General features: G+C 55.5%; 1 protein-coding gene across 1 annotated transcript in view; it reads left to right on the forward strand.

Annotated features, from left to right (window-relative positions):
- Nucleotides 1–21067, forward strand: part of MVB12B (multivesicular body subunit 12B) — a 183529-nt gene extending 162462 nt beyond the window's left edge. The window contains exons 8-10 of the mRNA XM_047701014.1: nucleotides 363–418; nucleotides 2781–2840; nucleotides 20545–21067. Of these exons, the coding sequence (XP_047556970.1) occupies nucleotides 363–418; nucleotides 2781–2840; nucleotides 20545–20631 (203 nt within the window). The 3' untranslated portion in view covers nucleotides 20632–21067. The remainder of the gene's footprint in view (nucleotides 1–362; nucleotides 419–2780; nucleotides 2841–20544) is intronic.
- Nucleotides 21068–22743: the final 1676 nt, after the last annotated feature.

Genomic DNA, 22743 nt, shown 5'->3' on the forward strand with positions numbered 1-22743 from the left:
CCTGGGGCATGGCGTCCTTCTCAGTGGGGAGAACGTCTCCCAAGCATGCTCCCTGCCCACCTCCCAGAGCACAGCTTTGTCCCCCCTCCCCCGAGCCACACGCACCTCTGTCCTGCTGCCAGCCCCTCGGGAGCACCCCCACAGGTCAGAGAGCAGACACCAGGCTCTAGAGCCCTCTCTGCCCCCACAGCTCGGTCTGCACTTTGGTGAGGCGCTCAGGTGTGTGTCCTGGGTGCAGGGCTGGAGCCCCTGGGGTCCCCACTTACCGGGGCCCACGTGGGCCTGTCCTGCCAATATCTCTGGCCTCCGAGCACCGCCAGCATCTGCAATGCCATTTTCTCTGTTTCTGTTTTTTTTTACAGCAATGGATGGTGTGCCTTTCATGATCTCGGAGAAGTTTTCCTGCGTTCCAGAAAGTGTAAGTGTTCTGCGTGATGGTCCTGCGTGATGGCCGCCCCAGCCCGCACACCCCTGCTCAGCACACATGCCCCCCACCCTCGCGCTGTCCCGACCACAGGGCTTCCTGTCCGGGCCCCTCCAGCTAACACTGCACACAGTGGGTGCTCGAGGAGTGACAGAGGGCAGGGATGAGGCGCGGGGAGGCAGCGAGATGGACAAGTAGACAGATCCCAATTCGGCCACAACAGGGCCTTTTTGTTTCAAATGTGACAGTAAATGGGGCTGAACTTCACTAGTTGTGAATGTTCTTGGTTTCCAAGTTCAACGTAATTAATTTTTGTTCTGTTTTATTTAACCGTGATAACATCTTGCTGAAAGAAGCCTGCCTCCTTTTTTTCACTGTAATTGGCTGGATTCTGTGATAACCATGCTCTGCTCTCAATCGGAGGGAGGCCTCCGAGCGGCAGGGCTGGCTGGCAAGTGTGTGTGCCCTGAGCTGTGGTCGCCCACTCGCTGCAGGCCTCCGGGGACCCCACGACACGCACTAGCCAGCCGTCTGTGATGACGCAGGGGCGGCATGAGCTGGCCGGGCCCGCAGGCCAGAACCCAGACTGAGAGGGGCGCCCACCACAGGCTGTGCACTCAGGGGACCTTCTCTCTGCCCCCGGGGTGGGAATCCCCCGCCGACCCCACCCTCCCCACCCAGCTCTTCAGGCCCGGGCCGTGCTGGCTCAATACGCTTGTTCCTGGGTCTTTTTATCCTTTTTGCAGAAGTTTGTCACGAGCAGCTAATAACCATGAGGGCCCCGGTTTGGGCACCAGCTAAAGAATCCTTTAGTGTATTTCTTGGATCCAGCCTAAAACCACCCGGCTTGCGATTTAACCTGCTCTGTAGTTCCCATTTTCGTGAAATGTAATAGGCCTCCTCTGAACCCTTCTGGTAAGCAGCTTAATCTTGAAAAATGCTCGTGACGTGACACGCGGAGCATGAGTAACTTCAGCCGACGCCACTTGGCCGCGTTGCCATGACGACGCTGGCGCCTCTCCCGCCCGCTCCCTGGGAGAGGCTGCTCTGTCCTGCGCACCAGCTCCAGTCGGGAAAGTTTAGTGGGGCGGTTAGAGCCTCATGATGCAACAGCTGGGCCTCTGCTGGACGGCGGGCAAGCGGCCCCGTGCTCGCCGCTCGGGCTGGCAGCCGGAGAGAGCCACACTGCGTAGTGGCCACTGGCAGAGCGGTCCCGGGAGCCGAGTGGCTCATGCGGTGGCCCTGTCCCAAGGTCACCCTCGCGCGCGTGCCATTGCCCTCTCAGCAGCTCGGGCCAAGCCCAATGCCGTGCACCTCCATGCGCTTCTCGAGTTCCCCCTCCCGGCGGCACAGCCCCAAGAACCCAGCCACGCTGCTCTGAGCGGGAGAGGAAATGAGGCCGTGATTTAACCCACAGCTGCCCCGTTCTGAATCCAGGTCCGTGGACTGGGGAGCTGGCCTTTCTCGTGCACCTGGCGGGACATCCCTGCGGGCTCGGCTCCACTTGGGCTCTGGGCTGCGGTTCAGAACCATGAGGGTCTGGGGTTTTGTCCGGGACCCCAGTTTCACCTGCTCATCCCCAGCTGCCAGTTGCTGGCTCCTGTCGGGAATACAGAATGCTGAGGGGCTCCAAGCGGGGGCCTCAGGGACGGGCTGCCACTGACCTCTTACCTCTCACCGTGCATCCAGCCCCGGGCTCTCTGTGCCGCCAGCTGACTTGTTGCCTCGTGAACTTGGCTTTTCCGGCTAGCTGGGGGAAAGCCAGCATTTTCAGAGAAGGCTCCCGTCATCAGGAAATTCTAGAAACACCCATTAAAATGCAGGGATAGCATTTTTCACCACCATTGAGTTCTCAGATGACCATCGATGGGTAGGTCTTTCACTCACCTTCCATCTTCGAAGACCCAGAATTCCCGCCCCCAGTTCCTTAACCCAACCCACTGCCAGACGCTGCAGTCAGGGCGGCCGTGGCCTCGCCTCATGCCCCTCCGTCCCTCCAGCTGCAGAAGGAGAAAACCGGCTTTTGATCCAGGCAGGGAGAAAGGAGAGACGGAAGTTACCAGTGCCTGGCACCGTCTCTCAGGAGGGCTGGGACCCTCCCCGGGGCTGCCCACAGATGACTCAGCAAGGGTCCCCACCAGAAGGGACCGGCCCTGCTGTCAGCCGGGTTTTCTGGAACGTTTGCTTACGTTGCTCGTAATCACTAGAGTCACAGTGGTGGGCTTCCCTTTGAAAGAGGGTAGAGAAAATGCTAGATCACATAGGGTGGTTTGAGGGGGTCACAATCGTTATGCATAAAAGCAAATGTGAAACCGCATTTTCCAACCGTTTAAAAGGATTTGATCTGTATTTGCAGATGCAGCCCTTTGATCTCTTGGGAATTACCATCAAATCTCTGGCAGAAATTGAAAAGGAGGTAAGCATGCCGCCCAGAGAGCGGGCAGGTGGGGCCTAGGGCTGCTTGCTCCCCACGGGCTCTCCAGTCCCCCGTAGGAGTCTGTCCCAGGAACGGGGAAGATGTAGGTGTGTGGTGCCCCTCTGAGGAAAACACTTCCATATCCCTCAGATCTATTCCCTAGAAAAAGAATCTCCCGTTGATTGTGTTCACTGCTTCAAGTCCGTTATGACCAACACTTCTTTGTGTTCTCTGAAAGCCAGGCTGTAAAATGCCCCCGGTTTTAAAAGGTGGGAGGTAGGGGATGGACACGCAATCTCCTCTCTCTCCTTCTTGGGTTCTACTATTTGCTGCCAGTAGAGGTTTGGGAACATGTCCACGGAGCCTCTTAATGATTTATTTATTTTTTTTTAAGATTTTATTTGTTTATTTGACAGAGAGAGATCACAAGTAGAGAGGCAGGCAGAGAGAGAGAGAGGGAAGCAGGCTCCCTGCTGAGCAGAGAGCCCGATGCAGGACTCGATCCCAGGACCCTGAGATCATGACCTGAGCCGAAGGCAGCGGCTTAACCCACTGAGCCACCCAAGCGCCCCGGAGCCTCTTAATGATTTAGAGCGAGGATCAGGATCCGTTCCATTGTGCCCGAGAAGCCAGACCCCGTTCTGCCGCCTGGTTCCACATAGTTTGGATGTTTGCGTAACCAAAGAGAAAGAAATCCAGGCCTGCAGTACTGTGACAACTCTTGAGGAAGGAGAGCTGAGATATTGGGATGAACCCGGAGGTCTGACCCGCCCGTGTCATCCCTGTTTTCCTAAGACAGCGTTAGAGTGCATGTGTGTCGTGTTCCATGTGTAGACGGCCGTTAAACAGTCACATGCTTGCAACCAGCTCTCCTCTGAGAGGAACATTTGTCTCAAAGATGGAAATGGTAGAACCATTTCAATATTCTCAGTTCCTCTGGGTTTTCTCCTGTATACACAGCTAGCAGAAGCAGGTTGCATTACTGAAAGATGGCCGAAACCAAGGAAAATTGAATCGACGTAGTACAACAAATTTCTAAACCTGTCATAGCAAAAACAAGACCAAAAAAAGTCCCCCTTTGTCTTTGATTTTCAGCAGATCATAAAGACCAACGTGATTGTCATTTATAGGTTGGTGGGGGGCATGGGGGGAGCTGTAAACTTGGGGGAAGGAAGGGCGACTACCTTAGAGGTCCCTGTGCCCATGGAGCTCCGTGCCAGCCCTTCTTGAAAAGTTGCCACAGGTGGTTCTGCAAACTGCCTTTGTGTGGGGTCCCACGTGGGGCGGCCCCGGGGAGTATATGCAGAAGGCGTCTGAGGGTGGCTTCCTCTGGCTGCTGGGGGAAAGCGGGGGCATGGCCTCTGACCACTATAGGATGGACAAGGTCATACAAACAGACGTCCAACCCGGCTCCACGCCAACAGGGGACAGGTCACCCCCTCTCTGTTTAAAGCTGGGATAACGGGAGAACCTACCCCCTAGGGTTTTCAGGAACACCACGCGAATGTGTGTAAGCACAGGGACCCGGCCCCATAGGTTGGAAGCTGTGAGGTGGCACGTGCTAAACCAGGGGGGCAACCGTCTGGATGTCACACTTTCCCTTGCCCAGAGTCGTCCCTGCTTTATTTTAGCACCTGCTCTGTGCTCACCTTCCTCTGGGGCTCTCCCTGCATTTTCACTGGCTCCCGCCACCCCCCGCCCCTACCGTTGACCAAGTGGGTGTCATTCCTTCCCATCTCGTGGGGCAGAAAGTGAGACTCTAGAGGTGAAAGGTCTTGCCCAAGACAAGACTGAGACCCAGTGCTCACACTCCAAACCCTGCCCCTTATGACTTGAAGCCTGCGGCTCCATGGGCTGCTGGGGACAACGGGGCTAGGGAGCTTGGTCCACCTGATGTGGGCTGGGCCTTTGAGTCACCGGGATGGGGCAGACTCTGGGAGGCCTGTAGGGCTCAGAGCAGCCTGCAGAAGCCACCAGAAACCTGAATTCGAAAATGCCACCCAAACACACGTTTTGTTAGAATGTGCTGTCTTGATGTCAGGCACTCTGAGCAGAGCGTGGAGGGGTGCAGAGGGCTTCTGGGCTCGGCTGGCCCAGGCTCGAGTCTCAGCAGCACCACTTAACTGCTCTGAACCTCCGTCTTCTCTTCTGTAAATCAGTAGAGTAACAAAACGCTGCGCACCCAGTGCTTACGGGGTCTGAGTCGTGTGAAGGGCCCAGGACGGGGTCTGGCCGCGGCCACAGTCGTGCTCGCTGTTGTCACTGTCCTCAGGACGGGGGGTGAGTGGGCGCAGATCTGGCCCAGCTGCCCACACATAGCTTTATTTCTTGTCCCAGTCATGGGCTGAAAACACACGCCTGTGTTCTCTGCTGAAGGACATTAACGTGGAGTTACAAAGCGGGGACGTGAGGAAGGGTAGGAACCTTACGTGGGGTGTAAAACCATCACAGATGCCGTCGCAGGCAAGAATGCTGTGGTTTTTCATTTAATCTGAGGGTTTAGAAGTTACTGGCCCCGGCCGTCCGCGTGCATTTCATGGTGATTAGTATGTTGATATCACGCTCTGGTGAACGGGCTGCAGCTTCGGCAACAATGGCAGAGAATTCTCTCCATAAATAAACATGAAATTCCCCCCTTTTTGCCACTAAACTCAGCGTTGCTCATGGAGTCTGAGGCCGAGGAGAAGCCTGGCCCGCTGCCCCCCTGGCCCCGGCTCTCCGCTCCTGAGTAGCTGGGAGTCCCTTTGGTTGGGATGATTTTGCTCCTTTCCGTCCCCAGCAAGTCTAGCTGCCCCTGGACGGGGGGGGGGGGGGGGCTTGGTGGAGGACTTTGCTTGGCTTGCTGTGTATTATTTTGTCATATTTTACACGATTAAGCCAAACCCCTTCCCCCAAAAAGGCAGGAGACTGCCTCTGGGTTCCGGGGCAGTCCCACCACCAGAACCGCGTCTCTGCCCACCCCGAACGCCTCCTCGAGCTCTCGGCTTCCTGAACAGCAGGGAGAGGCCAGTGTCCATGGAGGCTGCTTAGTGCTGGGAGGGGCTTCTCCCCTTTACCCCCGCCCCCGCCGCCCCCCGTGTGGACATGCGGTGTTGCCTGAGGTTCCCCCAGAGACCTGGGCTCGCATGGTCTCAGGTGAGAAGGGCGCTGAAGGAAGCCCTGATGACAGCACGGTGTTCTGTCTGCCCAGAACTGGGCTGGGGTTGCTTTCCTGCCAGCTTTACCTTTACTTACCATGCTCTGCCCGGGGCACGATTCTGAATTGAAGCCCGTGCCCCATCACCGCCGTTCAACCACAGGGACCGTTCATTCCATGAACGAACCCGTGACCCTGCCAGCCTTGACTTGGTGCTTAGCCAGCTGCCGGCACAAGCAGGGACCACCCCCCACGGCAGGGACCCGCAGTGCCCCCCAGCCCACCACAGCCAAGAATCGCCCGAGTGAAGATGGAGAGAGACCAGGTTTCACCCCAGGTGTGGTTGGGCAGTGCACCTCCAGCCCCCCAATATCAGCCGAGCTTCAGGGAGCGTGAGACCCAGGGCCCTGCCAGCAGGAGGACAGGACAAGGCTCACTGGCTGTGCGGACCAGAGGCCCCTGCCACGTTGGTGGGTACACCCCGGGTGTTTGCTGGGACATTCGTTGACCATGTAGACTGTGGAGGAAACGGCACGGGCTGGAGAGGACAGTCTGCGTCTGAATGCATGGGGTAGCACGCCAAATCTGCTGTGTAGGTCCCCCGGCTGGCCCCCACCCCACCCCGGCCATGGGTCTGATGGCCCCAGCCTGGGTGTAGCGCTCGTCCCCGTAGCTTCTGTTCCCGCCTGCATCATGATTCCCCAGAAGCGGCGGCTTGTAGCCGGGCTTAAGTTTCTTGAAAGACCCCGCAAGGAAGGTCATGTTTTAAGGTTGTGATTAAAATCCCACTACCTGCAATCAAGCAGACTTGGGGAGAAAAAATTCTTGACAAACATGAAACCTCTCACAACTGAGGGATGCTCTGAGGTGTGGGGGGTCGAAGTGAACAAAGCTGTGGCTGATAAAGAAATTCCCACGTGAATGCGGTCACTCTCCTGGCGCCAATGGGGCCGGCAGCCTCCTTCCTGCCCAGCCTGTCCTCCCCCAGCCGTGTACTCCCTGCCATCCGCGTCCATCCCCGGCTCGTGCACATTAGTCCGAGGCATGGAACCCTCCCCCCACGGGGCTGGGCAGCAGGAGGGTGGCAGTGACCCGGGGGACGGTGTCCCCGTGAGACCCTTATTGTCCTCCCCGCGGCCCCAACAAAAGCTGCTCTCTGTTCAGGAGTCAGGAAAAGTGTGATTTCGCAGCCGACCCCTGTGATGAAGCATCTCCTCTCGGAGTGAGAAGATGGGCATATAAATATTCTCCGTCTCTGCCGCTCTTTATTTCCCTTGTAAGCAGTTGCTCCATTTCTCCATCTGATGGATTCCCCGTCACAGCCAGGGTGGGAGCACCCCAGCTCCCGCAGCCCAGGCTGCAGCTTCTAAAATCCTGTCTCCGTTCCCTTTACTGTGCCTGTTTATCCTGCCTCCCCGCCCACAGCCCCGCCTGCCCTGTGGTCCCGCCACCCCCAGTCTCGCCTCCCCTGCAGACTCTCCATCCCTGGACTCAAGGAATAATGGCCAAGAGACGGCGGCCTTGATTGTATTTCACGCTGCACGCATAACAACCTGCAAGCCTTTTAAAACTAGGAGCCAACAATGCCTGTAATGAAGCGGCACCCAGCATCCGCGGTGCCCTCCAGCCCGGTGCAAAGCCATCTCCCCACCTACCGCCGACCTCCCACGGAAAACCATGACGCTCACCCTCCTTCCGTGGGTGCCATGCTGAAAACTCAGCCTGGCGAGGGAAGCGTCATTACCCCACCGTGCTCCCTGGTAGGACACAGCCTCCATTTTCAGTCGACTTTAAAGCTGTAAGACACGGGAGAGTCTAATTAGTAAAGGGACGATCTAATATTAATCACTCCCTGAAAATTGACAAGGGAGGCAGTTCATTTAACCACTTAATTGCTACAGGTTTTTATGGGCTGCTGTTTGCAGACTCTTTAATGAAGAAGTTATAAATCTAAGGGAGCTTAAAATTTTAATTTTATACCTAAATATTTTCCTTGTTCTCATGTTTGTAGTCAATCCTCAAGAGTGTAGTCACGTGGAATGTTCTTTAAATGAACATATTTGCTAACTGGCGTGATTTCAGTTTTTAAAACATTGGTTCCAGCAATTAGGCATTTTTCTCAGTTCCCAAATGACTAGAGAAATTCGTCTTGATTATAATTGCTCTTAGCCACGCATATCTAATTTGTGTCTTTTTAAGTGTTAATTAGTAAACAGTTTGAGCTGACATCTTTATGTGTTTGTGTGTTGAAAATGGGGCTTATTTGCTTATTTAGCTGGGGGCCTATTCCGCTAGCATTTACGTCACGACATTGAGGTGAAATTAATGGAAACCTCTTTGGCACTGCAAAGTAAAAAATAGAAAAAAAAATTTTTTTCGAATTCAACTTTTGGACATCCAGTTTGCCTGGGCTTCTTCAGGCCCCTTCAAATAGATGAGATGAGAGTAGATTTGGGACCTGCATATGCGGGAAGAAAGTGAGGCAAAAGATTTTTGTATCGGTAATGAAATGGCAGAGTCCCAATTTTATAAAAGCAAAATGTTCGTGTCCCAGCACAATCGTTCATTCCTTCTACTTTTGGAAAGCTTTCATTGTGCTTATTAACGTTGAAAGAAATTTTGTGGAGGGAGAGGGCGCAAAATGTGCAGTCCCTTTGCACCATCTAGTGGTCAGGTCTTAAACTGCAACGGGAACTCAGCAGCCTTGTTCTCCCCAGAATCCTTTTTCTTGATTTTTTAGTAACTGATACGTTTGGGGAAAGAAACCTGCCTAATTCATTTATTATATAAAAGTCAGTTAAATAAATAGACGTGAACCTGTTCGCCCCTTTTTTATATTGCTCAAAGGCACCAAGCTGCCACCCAAACCCTTATACACACAGACCATTCCAGCCCAAAACAAAGAAACCTAATGACATAGTTTAACAGACGGCCTTTCTGAAGACACACAGGAGGTGTTAGGCTTCTCCTGAAATATGGGAAGCAGCTTGGGGACCACCCCTGCATAGACTTCAGGGGTGTGACCCCGGCTTAGGGACCAGCTTCATGCCAGAGATGAGTTCCCTCCCCGTAAATTGTAGTGGATCTTGTGGGCACTTTATCATCTGAAACAGCTACCCTGCCAATCAGAATCAGTTGTTTAATATTTAGTGTTTTCCCCTTAAGTTCAAAGGTTGTAGGTGTTTATAAAGCTGTAAACATCACAAAAACATGGGAAGTAAAATGTGGACACACACACACACACACACGCATGGGCATTATGTAGGCTCACACTGTACGTAAGCCTCACCTTGCTGTTCACTTCCACAACATTCCCTATCACTTCGCACAGACCTACCTCATTCTTTTTAATGACTACATGTGGTTCCCTTTTATGATTACGCCATAATTTATTTCAGCAACCCACTATTGATTGAGTTTTGAGTTGTTTCCAATTATTCACTATTACACGGCTGCAGTATATTTCCTTGTACATGTGTCTTTGCTCCCCTGGGTCTTTCTTTAGGAGAATATATATTACCACTTTGCCTTCCAAAAAGGCCATGCACATTGTGACCTTCCCACCCCGTAGTGTATGAGGGGGATGCCTGTTTCCCACATTTTTTTTTAAGATTTTATTTATTTGACAGAGATCACAAGCAGACAGAGAGGCAGGTAGAGAGTGGAGGAAGCAGGCTCCCTGCTAAGCAGAAAGCCAGATTCAGGGCTCGATCCCAGGACCCCAGGACCCTAGGATCATGACCTGAGCCAAAGGCAGAGGCTTTAACCCACTGAGCCACCCAAGTGCCCATTTCCCACATTCTCACTAGGGCTGACATCACTGGTATCTGAAAGTGAACGTTCTTTACATGGTTATTGGCCATTTGTATGCATTTTGCAAATCTCTCTGTGCCCCTTTGCCTTATTTTTTCTGTTGGCTTCATTTTGTTCCATTTATTTTTAAGAATTCCTAATAAGATTTTATTTATTTATTTGAGAGGGAGAACAAACAGTGGGGAGGGGCAGAGGGAAAGGAAGAGAGAGAAGCAGGCTCCCTGCTGAGCAGAGAGCTCCGATGCTGGACTCAATCCCAGAACCCTGGGATCATGACCTGAGCCAAAGGCAGAGGCTTAACCGCCTGAGCCACCCAGGTGCCCCTTCTTTATGCTCTTTATAACAACTTTCTCCCTGTCCCTTGCTCAAACACACCTCTAACCAGTGGCTCTTCTTGTTAATGATGTGTTGGGCTGTACAATAGTTTTAATTTTTTCACAGGCTCTTTTGTCTTTATGTTTCAGCATCTTATTTATCTGGCGCTTTGTGCCAAAGTTAGAAGATGATAAAAATAATCAGTCTGTTTTCTTCTACTCTTTCATATTTAAATATATTAAAATATGAAATTCTTTTCAACTACTTAATCCATCTGAAATCTACTAGAATTAAGACCAGCCCTATTTTCTCCCATGGCGTTAGCCAGTTTTCTCAACACTGACTGCTTTCTTCAATGCATTTTAAATGCTGTCTTTACTATACTGTTCTATAATGTAAGCAGACCAGGGGACATTTCTCTTGACTCCGTTCTTCTCTGCTCTTCTTATATTATTGCCACCCTGTTTTGAATCTTACGGGTTTTTTTAAAAGATTTAATTTATTTATTTGACAGAGATCACAAGTAGACAGGCAGGCGGGGGAGGGGGGAGGAAGCAGGCTCCCTGCTGAGCAGAGAGCCCGATGCCGATGCCGATGCGGGGCTCGATCCCAGGACCCTGGGATCATGACCTGAGCCAAAGGCAGAAGCTTTAACCCACTGAGCCACCCAGGCGCCTTTGAATCTTACAGTTTTATGATGAGCTTCGATATATGCCAGAGTTCTCCCTTCATAACCCCCTAATTTTTCTAATCACATGTTTATTCTCCCAGCTCACTAGAGAACCTTCTGGGGGCAGGGTTTCCAGAAACTGTTCTAGGTGTTTATTGTGACTGCACTGACCACATAGATTAGCAGAGCAGCGACTGTCACTTTAGATGAAGTGTCCCGACCCCAAGGCTGGTGGTCTCTGTCGCCACGCACAGAACTGCCGACCCCACAGGCTGCTTCTCGGGCTCTTCTGGGTGTTGGATGTTCTCGCGGCTCTTGGGAACGTTCTTTTCCGACGTCGTATTTCCCGACATTTACAGGTCAAGAACCTGCAGGCTTCTGACCGACTTCTTTTATTGTTCCTGATAGGTTTTCAGTTGCTTTCCTCCGGGGTCCCTGGCAGGCCGCTGTGTCACCTGCAGACCCCAATGGGGCCTCTTCCCGCCACACCTGCCTGCACCTCCCCGCCTTCTGGCCACTGTGCCGCTGCGTCTGACCTGTGCCTTAGTAGAAGCTTTTAGTATCAGTGTTAACCCATAATGCTGCGTTTGGGCTTGTTATGTATAGACACGTCTCTCACTCTCTCTTTTTTTTTTTTTTTTTTTATTATCCTGCTAAAGAATTAGCCGTCCATTTCTATTTTTCTAATGGTTTTTTATCAGGAATGGATGGTGGCTTTTGATAAATGTCTTTTAATCATCTATTGAGATGATCATATATTTTCTCCACAGGCATATTAATATGCTAGATTATATTAATAGAGTCCCTAATTCTGAGAGTCTCTGAGCCCCCCACTCCCCCACACCATCCCTTGGGTTTGCAGGCGGTAGTGTCCCCGGTGTCCTCGGCAGCAGCCCCCGCCCAGCCCGGGCCCCGGGCATGTATCACAGAGCTCAGAGCTGCAGGCTGAGCCGGTGGCAAGGAAGCCACAGCAGAGGTGAGGTCCGGCAGCCTCACCTGTGCCGGTCACCATCGTGACCTGCGCCCTCGCTCTTGCCACCCAAAGCCCAGATGAATACGAGGTCCCCCGCAAGCCCTTCACAGAAGGATCTTTCTCTCCTCATGTTTTGGGAACTCTCATCCCCCATGTTTTAAAGTAATATCCGCCCCCCCCCCAGACTGAACTCTGAGAAGGTTGCCTGTCACGCAGGTAAAACGCATAAAGATGACAGAAAGAATAGGGAGGGCACTTTCCCAGAGTGACCACATCCCTCACCTTCCAGGGGTGGCAAGTGGTGGTGTTTTAAATATTTCCTACAAAGAGCCTAGAGCAGGGAAAGTTCACAGATCCGTTTTTTTAAAGTTAATACTCAGGTGAGTTCTTGAAATGCTGACCCAATGAGGGGAAGGCCCCATGGTTGCTTACAGACATAGAAATGGCATTTTCAGCCACAAAGTCCCCATCCACGGCCAGGCTCACACTCGAGGGGGCAGGCTAGACACGTAGGCCCCTGCCAGGCCGCTGGTCCTGCAGTGAGGGAGGGGCTGGGGACAAGCAAGACACCTCCGTGTCCTCACTGACCACACTGCGGTCTTTAGCACCACCATGGAATGTGCCTTTCCCCCCTTTTCCTTAAAATTACACGACCTTCTCAGTCTCTCTTCCCTTCTCCTACTTTTGGTAGACATGGGTACAAGAAATATTTCACTTTCTTGCTTACTTTGTCCCCACAACCCCACACACTCACAAAGTACAATCACAGTGATAACATCAGTTGGGCAGTTTATAGGGGGTGGTGGGGAGTGTGGCAAATTGGAAAGTACATGCCTCTCTAAAGGAAGCAGCCTCTAGTTGCAAGAATGAACATCCAGAGTTGCCACAGCCCCCTATTTTTTTCTAGAACAAGCTGGAAAATGCTGGCATTTTAGGCAACGTCTCAACTTTTCAGTGTTTATTTTTAAACATCCCATAGACCAATAGCGTGTGAACCTCCAGCTTGCACATGGTGTTTGTGTGGAGATAAAAACACTCAGACTCCTACTCCTGCATTCACGGGGTGACGTGGACAAGAACTGAGCTTTGGGATTTATACGCCTGAGTTAAATAACGCACGATAGGACCGATCCCACCATCATGCTCGGAGCGCTGGGAGAAGTCAGAAAACCCAGGGCTGGACCGACTGCTGCTTCCACAAAAGACTAAAAATCAGAATAACCTGCCATCTGCCTCAGAACGTAGCCCCTAAGCTAGCTGCCTTCTCTCCTTTGCATTGAGCTGGGCCCAAAGACTGATCTGTCCCTTGATTCACCCATCCTGCACCACCCGTCCATCCATCCTTCCACCCGTCCATCTGTCCACTCATCCATCCATCTACCCACCCATCATCAATCCGTCCATCCACCCACCCATCTGTCCATCCATCCATCCACCCACTCATCTGTCCATCCATCCACCCACCCATGTATTTGTCCATCCATCCATCATCCATCCATACATCCATCCACCCGTCCATCTGTCTATCCGTCCATCCATCCATCCTAGGCCATAGCCTCCACCAGGCTCTGGAGCTACAGAGACAACTGTGGCCCATCCTGACCGCGCACTTAGGAGGATATGTGAAGTGTTGGGATGAATTCTCCCCAGGGAAGGAAGGAACATGTCCAGAACTAGTACCCCTTTAGCTGGGCCTTAAAAGACAAGAGTTTAGCCGTTGAAGAGAAAAAGCGTCCTAGGGAAAACCGCGTTCGGAAAGGCACAAAGGTGTGGCTGGGCCCGGCCCATTTAGGACTCGGTGCTGGGGATTGAGGAAGAAGAGGTCTCTGCAGAACCCACTCAAACCTCACCCTGGAGGAGGGGAGGGCCTGGCGCTGTGCCGGGGCAGAGCAGGGATGTGGGAATCCCTGCACCACTCCTGGAATCTCTCCAATGACTCTCCTGTCTGGGTCCTAGCGGGAAGGTGCTTTGTGAGCTTTGTGAGTGAAGGCTGCCTTGGGAGTGGGGGGCTCTCCCGGCACTGAGCCCAGGAGGCAGGCCGTGCAGGGCAGCACGCGGGTGTCACCACCCCCTCTGGGAGTCCCAGATTTAGAGCAGGAAAGGGGGGAGGGCTGGGTGCTGAGGATCCCTGAAAGGGACCTGGATGCCCCAGAGTGGAAAGACCCAGGGGCTGGATCAGCAGAAGGCTGTGAATTTGATGAATTGAGCGGCCGCTATCGGAGCCCTTTTCTGGGCTGGCGCTGCCGGGTCCGGTGCCCAGACAGACATGGTTCCTGCCAGAGCAGGTGAGTCTTGGAAGGGCCCTTGTTTGGATCATCATTTAGGGAGGGACCCAGCAGTGGGCCTGGGTGGGGCTCAGGCCCCGACTCGGGGCTACGCCTCTCGGATTAGAGCCCAGGAACCCAATGGGAAAGCTGGAACGGAAACCGAGGCGGCTTCCCTAAGGGCCTGCAGGGCCTTCCCCTCTGTGCAGCTGCAGGGACCCAAGCATCCCCATGGGACTGTGGCATTGAAGATGCCTCCCTGCTGTCCCCCTATTCCTCATGGCATCAAAAGGCTTCTCAGCCACTCAGATCCCCGGCTTGCCCACCTGGGATGGAAAGACAGCAATACCAGCTTCACGGGGCATACGGATTTGGTCCCAGCACCCCAACTCGGGACATGGAATCTCCTGTGACATTAGAGTCACAGGGTTCATGGGCTGTAGCCCTGAGCTCCTGGCCTGTTCTCCCCAGCTCTGGAGTGTTCTAGAACCTCCCTATGGAATGGGGAGGGCAGTCTTGGAATCCCCTGCGTTCCTCTGAGCCCCCAGTATGCACATGGAGAGACCTCGTCCAGGTAAAGCCATCGTTCCTGCTTGTTGGGACCCCAGCGCATCCCCCATTTGCTCAGTGGTTCTGATCTCCACGTGGCACCATAGTCCAGGTGTGGAACAAGGACTCCCGGGCTTGTCCAATGAGGTGTTGGTCCTCAGTCTCCCCTTCAGGAGCTTGAAGGGGGCGATGTATTCAAATCAGCTGGATCCCACCCCCCCCCCCGGTACACAGATGAGGCTGCCCTGTGGGGTTTCGAGGCCCTCTTGTGCCCACTCCTCAGGGACACCAGCCTTTTGCGCCCCTGCAGCTGAGTTCCAGCAGCCGGACTTGTGCAGACAGAGGGGAGGACGCGGAGGCCTCGAGTGAGGAGTGAGGCTTCCCGTAGCTGAAATCCCTGGAGAGGTTGAGCTGTGGGTGACCAGCAGAGCCCGTGTCACGGCTGGGGCTATGGGGCACCGAGCAGGTGCAGGACTGGCTTGGGAGGGCAGGCCCTGGGCAGGCTCTGGGCAAGCAGAGCCACTAAGAACCTCGTCCACCTTCCTAACTGTATGGGGCCAGGCCCATCTGCCTGCCCAGGGACCCTCCATGACTGCTGAAGCCCACCCTTCAGTGTGCGTTCACCCCTGATCCAGACTCTTTGTTGACCTAAATCTTGGCCCCCTTACTTCCCCTCTACCTGTTCTCCCCTGGCCAGGCCTCTGAGGCCCAGCCTGGTTGCTCTGGACCTGCTCTCGACGCACCCTTCCAGGCTTTTTCTGTGATCCACCCCAGTGCCAGCTTACGCTGACTCATTGGCTCCCATGTCAGTCTGCCCATCTCCGAGCTGCAGGGAAGGGGTGTGCACACACTCGCCTGTCCCCCACCCCTGGCACCCCTGTGGGCCTAGTCCAGCTTTGCCCTGGCTGTCTCTGGACCTTTGGGAAGTCTGATCCTGCCCCAGGTCTCTGGCCTCCGTATCTACAAAACTCAGGTGCTGGAAATAATCCTTCTTGTCCTTTCTCCTCTGATTTGAGTCTCTGATTTGCTTGTCGCCAGACCCAGGAAGGGAAGGTATCTGCTCGCCCTTTCTGCCCTCTGTAGATCTCCTCAGCTTACAAGGGGGTGGACCGCCCCCTCTCAGCAAATCTGTCATGAGTTGAAAGCACTGTAAACTGAAAATGCACTTATTACCCCTAACTTACCGAACAGCACCGCTTAGCCTGGCTGCCCTCAACTCCCAGAACCCGACCAGGAGCCCACAGCTGGGCGGCGCATCCAACACAAAGCCTGTTTTATAATGAGTGTTGGCCGCGTCGTGTACTTTACTGAATACTGTGCTGAAGGCGAAAATCAGGACGGTCGTATGGGGACAGCCCGGCCGTCAGCGTGTCTGTCATGGACCTTCGTGGTCGCGTGGCTGCCTGGGGACTGCGGCTGCTGAGCAGCACAAGACAGGGTCCAACTCAAAATCCAAGGTCTGGTTTCTACTGAACGTTTGTTGCTGTCGCTGTGTCGTAAAGTCCAAACATCATAACTCGGGGACCGTCTGAACTATATTTGGTAGTTTCCAGGCAGGTTCTCACTTGCCTAATCTGTCAGGTGTCCTGGGTGTTTTGGAAGATGCCGCCCCCGCCACACCAGGTTGAACCAGAACCACCCCACGCCGGATGGGGCCTGGGCACCAGTGGCTTGGTGAGAAACCTTGATTCTGATGCAGCAGGAGGACTGGGCTTTTCAGGCGAAGTGTCTCGGGTGATTCTCACGCCTTTGTGAGTGGACAAGGGTTTCCTGGCCCCCTTTGTGCCAGTGAGGCTGGGTCTAAGTGACAGCCTCCACCACCCAGCTGAAAGCCAGGGTCCACATGTCCCACAGACCAGGACGATGGCCTCGCTGGGCCTCATGCCCCGCAGCTAGAGAGGCACGATGCATCAGGTGCAGGGTGGCGGAGGCGGACAGACACTGCGGCCCCTGGGCCCCAGGAAAGCTCGAAACAGCCCTGACAGTGACATCTCTTTCCTGGAGACAGGCCCTGGCTGCTGTGATGGCTGGTGTCCACCAGAGGGTGCCATGGCCTGGCGCCGCTCAGCTGGGCTTGGCTCTGTGAACCCAAATGCTTTTTAATTGAAAATTTTTTTAATTCAAAAAGGATTTGCTGTTTGTACGCGAGTGCAGGTTTTCCTTATGCAGGAGACTAATGTCTTGAGTAAACAGATCCGGGCCCAAATCCACCTTCAAAGGTACTCACTGTTTGCCCAAGGGAGTGAAAGGCCTTCCAGAAGCGGCCCTAGTCTCTTGGGCAAACACTTTGGGGCCAGCAATCCCGGGCAGAAGACAGTGTCTGTGGGAAGGGTTATCCGCAGCCTAAGGGGGATTATGTCTGGGGACATATGTTGAAATTTCATTTGGGAGTTAGAGAAAACAAGAGGTGGAGGGGGGGGAATAATGCTTTTCTCCAGCCAAGATAACCTAAAAAGGGAAAAGCTCCCAAGGGTAGGAATGGGGGGACAGCAATCTGTGCAGGGCACCAAGTCCCGGCCCTCTGGAGGGGGGAGGGGCGTGCACAGGCTGTGAATCCGGAAAAGGCAGCGTGTGCACTTGGGACTTCTGGCTGCTTCCGAGAGGTGCCTTCTGTCTGCTGCCCAGGCAGGCATCTCCCGGGCTTGGCCTCCACGCAGCCGGAGGTAAAGCACCCCCAGCCTCCCTCCCTCCACAGCTCCCACACAGCCCAGCCCTAATGTCTCTAGCCCTCTGCTTTCTGCCCACTCCCACCCACATCCACCCTTCGTCCCCTTGGTTGGGTCACAGAATTGTCTGAACTGGTCCCCAGATCACCTGGAAGTTGGTTGAAAACGCAGAATCTTGGGCTGTACCCCAGACCTTCTGAGTCAGAATCTGCCTTTTACCAAGACTTCCAGGGACTTTTGTGCAGTAAAGTGGGATCAGCCTGTTTCGGCTCTTTCCCTGGGTGCCCCCCTCCCCACCCCTGAGGGGCAAACCGCACCCGCCACACTGCCAGCTCTCCAACCTTCGCCCACCCAGAGCTGCTCCTGCGGAAGCCACATCCCCAGCCGTGTCCTCCCTCTGCTCTCCTCCCTGGCCCTCCCCTCCAGGTCCTCCCACCCCAAGTACGAGGCCTGTCCTCACCCTCTGAGCCTGTGTGCTTCTCCCGAAACCTCTCTCCATTGGCGCCCCAGATTCCCTCCGCCCCCGAACCCCCTCCTCCAGCAGTGCTTGCCATTCCCAACCTTTGATACCTGGGTCCCTAGCTCCCCAGCCAGGCAGCTGCCCCTGAGCCCGGGTTAGAAATGCACTCATGCTCCCCGCAGCCGCCCCCAGCCAGGCAGCTGCCCCTGAGCCCGGGTAGAAATGCACTCATGCTCCCCCGCAACCGCCCCTTCCTCCTGTGTTGCCCATTCGAGTTAAAGGTGCTGGCCTGCCCCTGCTCTGCTGCCCTCATGGGGCTCTCGCCTGACCCCAGGAGCCCAGCCAGGGGTGAAGAGCCGCGTGGGCGATGTTGGAGCCCAGGGAACCTTTCCTGCCCGTGATGCACCCCGAGCAGCCACCAGGTGGCGGTATTGTCTCAGACTTTGCCCCGGGGCCTCCTCTGGGGGCTGCTCCACTGGGCCAGCCTCCTAGAGCTGAGTCCAGCCAGGGCCCATGCCCTGGTCATCAGGGAGCAGGAAAGGGAGCAGGTGGGAGCTGCTCTGATAGATTTTCCCAAGCCAGCAAATGTGCAGCAAGTGCTTGCCTGGTGACCGTGGCGCATGAGCCCTTAACCTACACAGCTCACCCCATCCCCACAGCCTGCCCTGGAGATAGACTGTGACCCCACTTTTTTATTGAGGTGTAACTTGACATAGGACATAGTGTCAGGTGCACAACATAAGAGTCCATATTTGTATATATGCAGAATGATCATAGCACATCTAGTTAACATCTGTCACCATGATTACAAAAGATTTGCTCTAGCAACTTCCGAAATGGAATGCAGTATTAATGGTCATCGCCCTGCCGTCCATGACACCCCTAGGACACGTTTTATAGCTGGAATCTGTACCTTTCGACCCCCTTCGCCCATCCAGACCCCCTCCCGGGCAACGCCCTGGCTGGTAGATTCCACATATAAGTGGGGTTCATGGTCTTTGTCTTTCTCAGACTCACTGTACCTCATGTAATGCCTTTGAGGTCCATCCGTGCTTTGCAAATGGAAAGATTTCACTTTTTATGGCTGAGTAAGAGCCCATCATGTCTCTACGCCACATCTTCTTATCCCTTCCCACCCGTCATGGACACCTAGGGTTGTTCCCGTGTCTTGGCTCTTGGAGAGAGGCTGCAGTGAATGTGGGGGTGCGGAGTCTTTCTGAGTTAGTGTTTTTTTGTTTTCTTTGATAAATTCCCAGAAGAGGAATTGCTGAGTCCTAGGGAGTCCTAGTTCCAATTTTGTGAGTCTCCCCCACACCGTGTTTCATGGCGGGCTGCGCCAGTTTGCGTTCCCAGTAGGGCCCAAGGGTTCCCTTTTCTCCACGTCCTCGCTAACACTTGCCAGCTCTTACCTGGCCCAGTTCAGAGATGGGCAAAGGCCTGCCTGAGGTCACCCTTCAAAGTTAAGTCCTTCCCACACGCCACTTCTGGTGATGGACAATGTCTGTAGGGTCCCCCGTCATATTGGCGTTGCAGGGCCCTTGATCTGGCTCAGGGGCCACCTGAGGCTGTCCCTCCTGTGGTTCGTACAGGGTCGGGATGGGCTCAGCCCAGGTCTGCTTCTCCCTGTGTAGGGTCAACCCTGTGGGCCCCTCCAGCAGGGGCGGCTGAGGACACAGTGCGCTGGGTGCCTCCTCACCATTTCTACTTGAGGGAAAACCTTCAAAGGCCTGCGGCTGCCCCTCATCTTGACCAACTGCTGAAGCCCTCAGCTCTGAGCTATTCTCCTGCTGCGGCAGCTCGCCTGGGGCTTCCTCTCATCCTGCCCTCAGTGTCCCTGAGGCAAAAGCTGTTTCAGCGCAGGCAGCCCTGCTTTGCTCTGCGTACAGGGAGGAGCCCTTGTTTGGGCAATTCTACTGCTAAAGAGTCTTGAGATGGGATTCAAAATGTTGAACCCGCCTGACATCCTCTAAACTCCTCAGTCCTAAAGCCATGGGGCCACGCGGCTGCTGTGGCCTATAGTGTGCTGGGCCCGGCCGACAGCTCTGCTGCAGCCCACCTCCATCCCCCCCCCCCGCCCCGGGCCTGCTCTGCGGCCCCGGACCACCAGCCCCACATTTGGAAGGTGCCATCCCTCCTGGCCCTCGGGGTTGAGCTGCAGGCCTTCCCCCTTTCCCTCTGCAAGTATCTCTGAATTTCCATCACACTTGGAACCTGCCTTTACCCGTTGTCCGTGACCGAGAGCCAGGTAAGCTTCAGTCTTCAGCATGAGGTGGGGCAGGGGACAGGTGTGCCCTTCCAGGGACATTCTGGCCAAGGCTGGGTGGCCACTGTGGGGTGCTGCCCTCCTGGAGACTCGGGCCCTCATCAGGTACGGAGGACAGTCACACAACTTCAGGGACCAGCGCTGGGAACTCAGAGAGTACACACACGTGTGGGGTGCTGCCTGCCCCTCTCTGGGGTCACCTAGCCTGTCAGCAGGCAAGCAAGGAAGCACTGGGACCAAGGGTTCCCCTGGGCCTGGGGCTGTGGCTGGCCTCAGGTCAGGTGGGGGATGGCGTTCCACAGCGGTCCTTTACCCCACCTGCGACCCCTCTCCTAGCAGGCAGCCCGGCCCATGGCCAGCTCATGGCTTCAGGCCCCACAGTCCCTCCTTGCGGAGAGGAGAGCAGGGACTGGGAATAGAATCCGTCATCGGGAACTGGGGGCCCCCTACAGCCACAGAGTTGTGTCCCCACACACGCCCCCACACCACACACTGCACGAGGGCACACGCTGGGCAAGGTGGCCTGGGGCTGAGGAGGGGCTGCTCTGCTCTTCTCATGCACTGACCCTGCTTCTCTGTCCTCTCCCTCCTCCAGTATGAATACAGCTTCCGCACGGAGCAGAGCGCGGCCGCCCGGCTCCCGCCCAGCCCCACCCGGTGTCAACAGATCCCCCAGTCCTGAGGGGCCGGCCACCACCCTGTCCCCATGAGGAGAAGACGCAGCTGCCCAGACTACTGAGCGCCCCTCCCTCGCCCAGGCCTTCCTGCCTACCCTTCCCTACCGGCCCACCGTGGGGCTCATCCAGGAGACTCTGGGCAGCTGGGCTCTGACCTCCTTGGCCCGCGGCTTGCCTAACGGGACACCCCCGCCTCCCTGGGGACACTGTTCATAATTGCCACTAATCTGTGTTTGCTGTAGTGACCAACGGCTCTTAACGTGTCTGTGTGACGACCGGCCCTCCTACAAATGACCCTACCCACCCCGGGAGTCACCCCGAGGGCCCCGCACGCGTGCTGGAGCTGCCCAGTGACGCCGCCGGCTCCCTTTCCTCCTGACCTTGCCTGCCACAGAGCTAGCCGCATCCTTCTGGAAGGCCCAATGTGGGTGGCAACTGTGCACATCCCCCTAGGCCTCCCCGAGGGCCCCAGACCCGGGGCTGCCGTGGAACAAGTCCCTCACACCAGCGGCAGCGCCCTGAGCATCTCACGGCGACGCGGACACAGGGGAGGAAGAAGCCTGTGGTCCCGGAGTGACCCCGAGCCCGGGTTCCTGCCCACTGGCAGCCACACCTCAGACTCCACCCCCAAGTCACACACTGGACACACCAAGGTCGGGGAGAGGATGCCCGGTGGCCCGCACAGAGGACTTGCCTTCGGGGTGAGAAGGCGGAGGGACCTGGTGCTGCTCGAAGGGCAGTCGCTGCCCAGGACACTGTGCTCCCCCGCCACACACCCCCATTCCTCCCAAAGGGCTCATCTCTGCAACCCCCATGTGCCAACTGCCACGCCAGCTGCCTCGGCCCCATGCCCTGCCTCGGGGACAGGCCCGCCACAAGTGAGACGACGCTCAGCCAGTGGCCTGCCCCAGAGGCACACGGGGACACTGTCAGCCTGGTCCTCAGAGCCAGGCGGCATCGCGATGCACTCCGCAAACAGCAGCGTTTGTTTTAGAAAGTCCGTCTGAGCCAGGCCACCGAGCTGGGACCAGTGTAGACTCGTCTACCACAACTGGCCAGCAGACTCGCAGGCTCTTCTCACCACACCGGCCGCCGAGCTCAGCTCCACCTGTGTTTGCCGTGAGAACAGGGCCGTCCCCGTCCCTGGGGGCTCGGGCCCTCCCCCTGGTGGCCTGCCTGGTCTAGCTCTCAGGATTTGTCCTGAATCAATTCCACAGAATGTTGGTATTTCCCCTCTGGGGGTGGGGGGGGGGTCCCTGATGGCTGGAGCTTTGGACGTGAGGCTTGCCATGAGGCTGGGGAGGGGGCATGGAGAATGGGGAGGGTCCCCCAACACAAAGAAAGCACGGGAGAGCCACGGCCACGGCCAGGGACGGAGCCTCCCTCCCCAGGGCGCCTGGGACGTCTCAGAACGGGCCAACACCGTGCGGAGGGTGGCCGCCGGCTAAGCAGTGGGCCGGGCCAAATACCTCATGTACCTTCATCGGGCCGCCACCTCGAGCAGCTCCCCGCGCCCCGGGTCGCCGGTGATTTTCATCCAAAACCTCCTGATCTCTGTGCATTAGAGAAGTGCTCGCCTCTGCCTGCCTCTGCCCGGACCTGAGGATGTCCCGGTGAGGCCTGGCCTTCCTGGGCCCCCACCGCAAAGTGGGTGGAACCCCCCAGGGGCACGGGCTGGAGCCAGCAGTCCGTCTGACGGCCCTTCTGGGACTGGTGCTTAACCAGGAGAGGACAGAGCTGTTGAACTGGTCTCAGATGCACCCACTGAAATAAGCCGGTCGTGTTTCTGGGGAGCTGGAACCCGTGTCTACTGCTGCGTTTTGGGCGGCTCGTCCAAAGCAAGTGACCCATGTGACCCGAAGCCCAGCAGAGAGGGGCGACTCCCATTACTCCTCTTCCCTTGGTTCGTGCACTTTGCTCATGGCCTAATTGTGAGGTTGTCATCCGACAGGTAGCACCCTGGCGGCCCTTGTCCCTTAACTGACAAGCAGGCATTTTAGCGGAGAGTTCCAGAGACAAGCATGTGGGAGCTGGAGTCCAGGTGCATGAAGGCAGAGCGGGCATGGAGGGGGGCTGTCCAGGAGGAGGTGGGTGCTTGCCCTCCCGAGCCCCTGGGG

This window comes from Lutra lutra, chromosome 13, assembly GCF_902655055.1.
Source record: "Lutra lutra chromosome 13, mLutLut1.2, whole genome shotgun sequence".
Classification (NCBI taxonomy): Eukaryota; Metazoa; Chordata; class Mammalia; order Carnivora; family Mustelidae; genus Lutra; species Lutra lutra.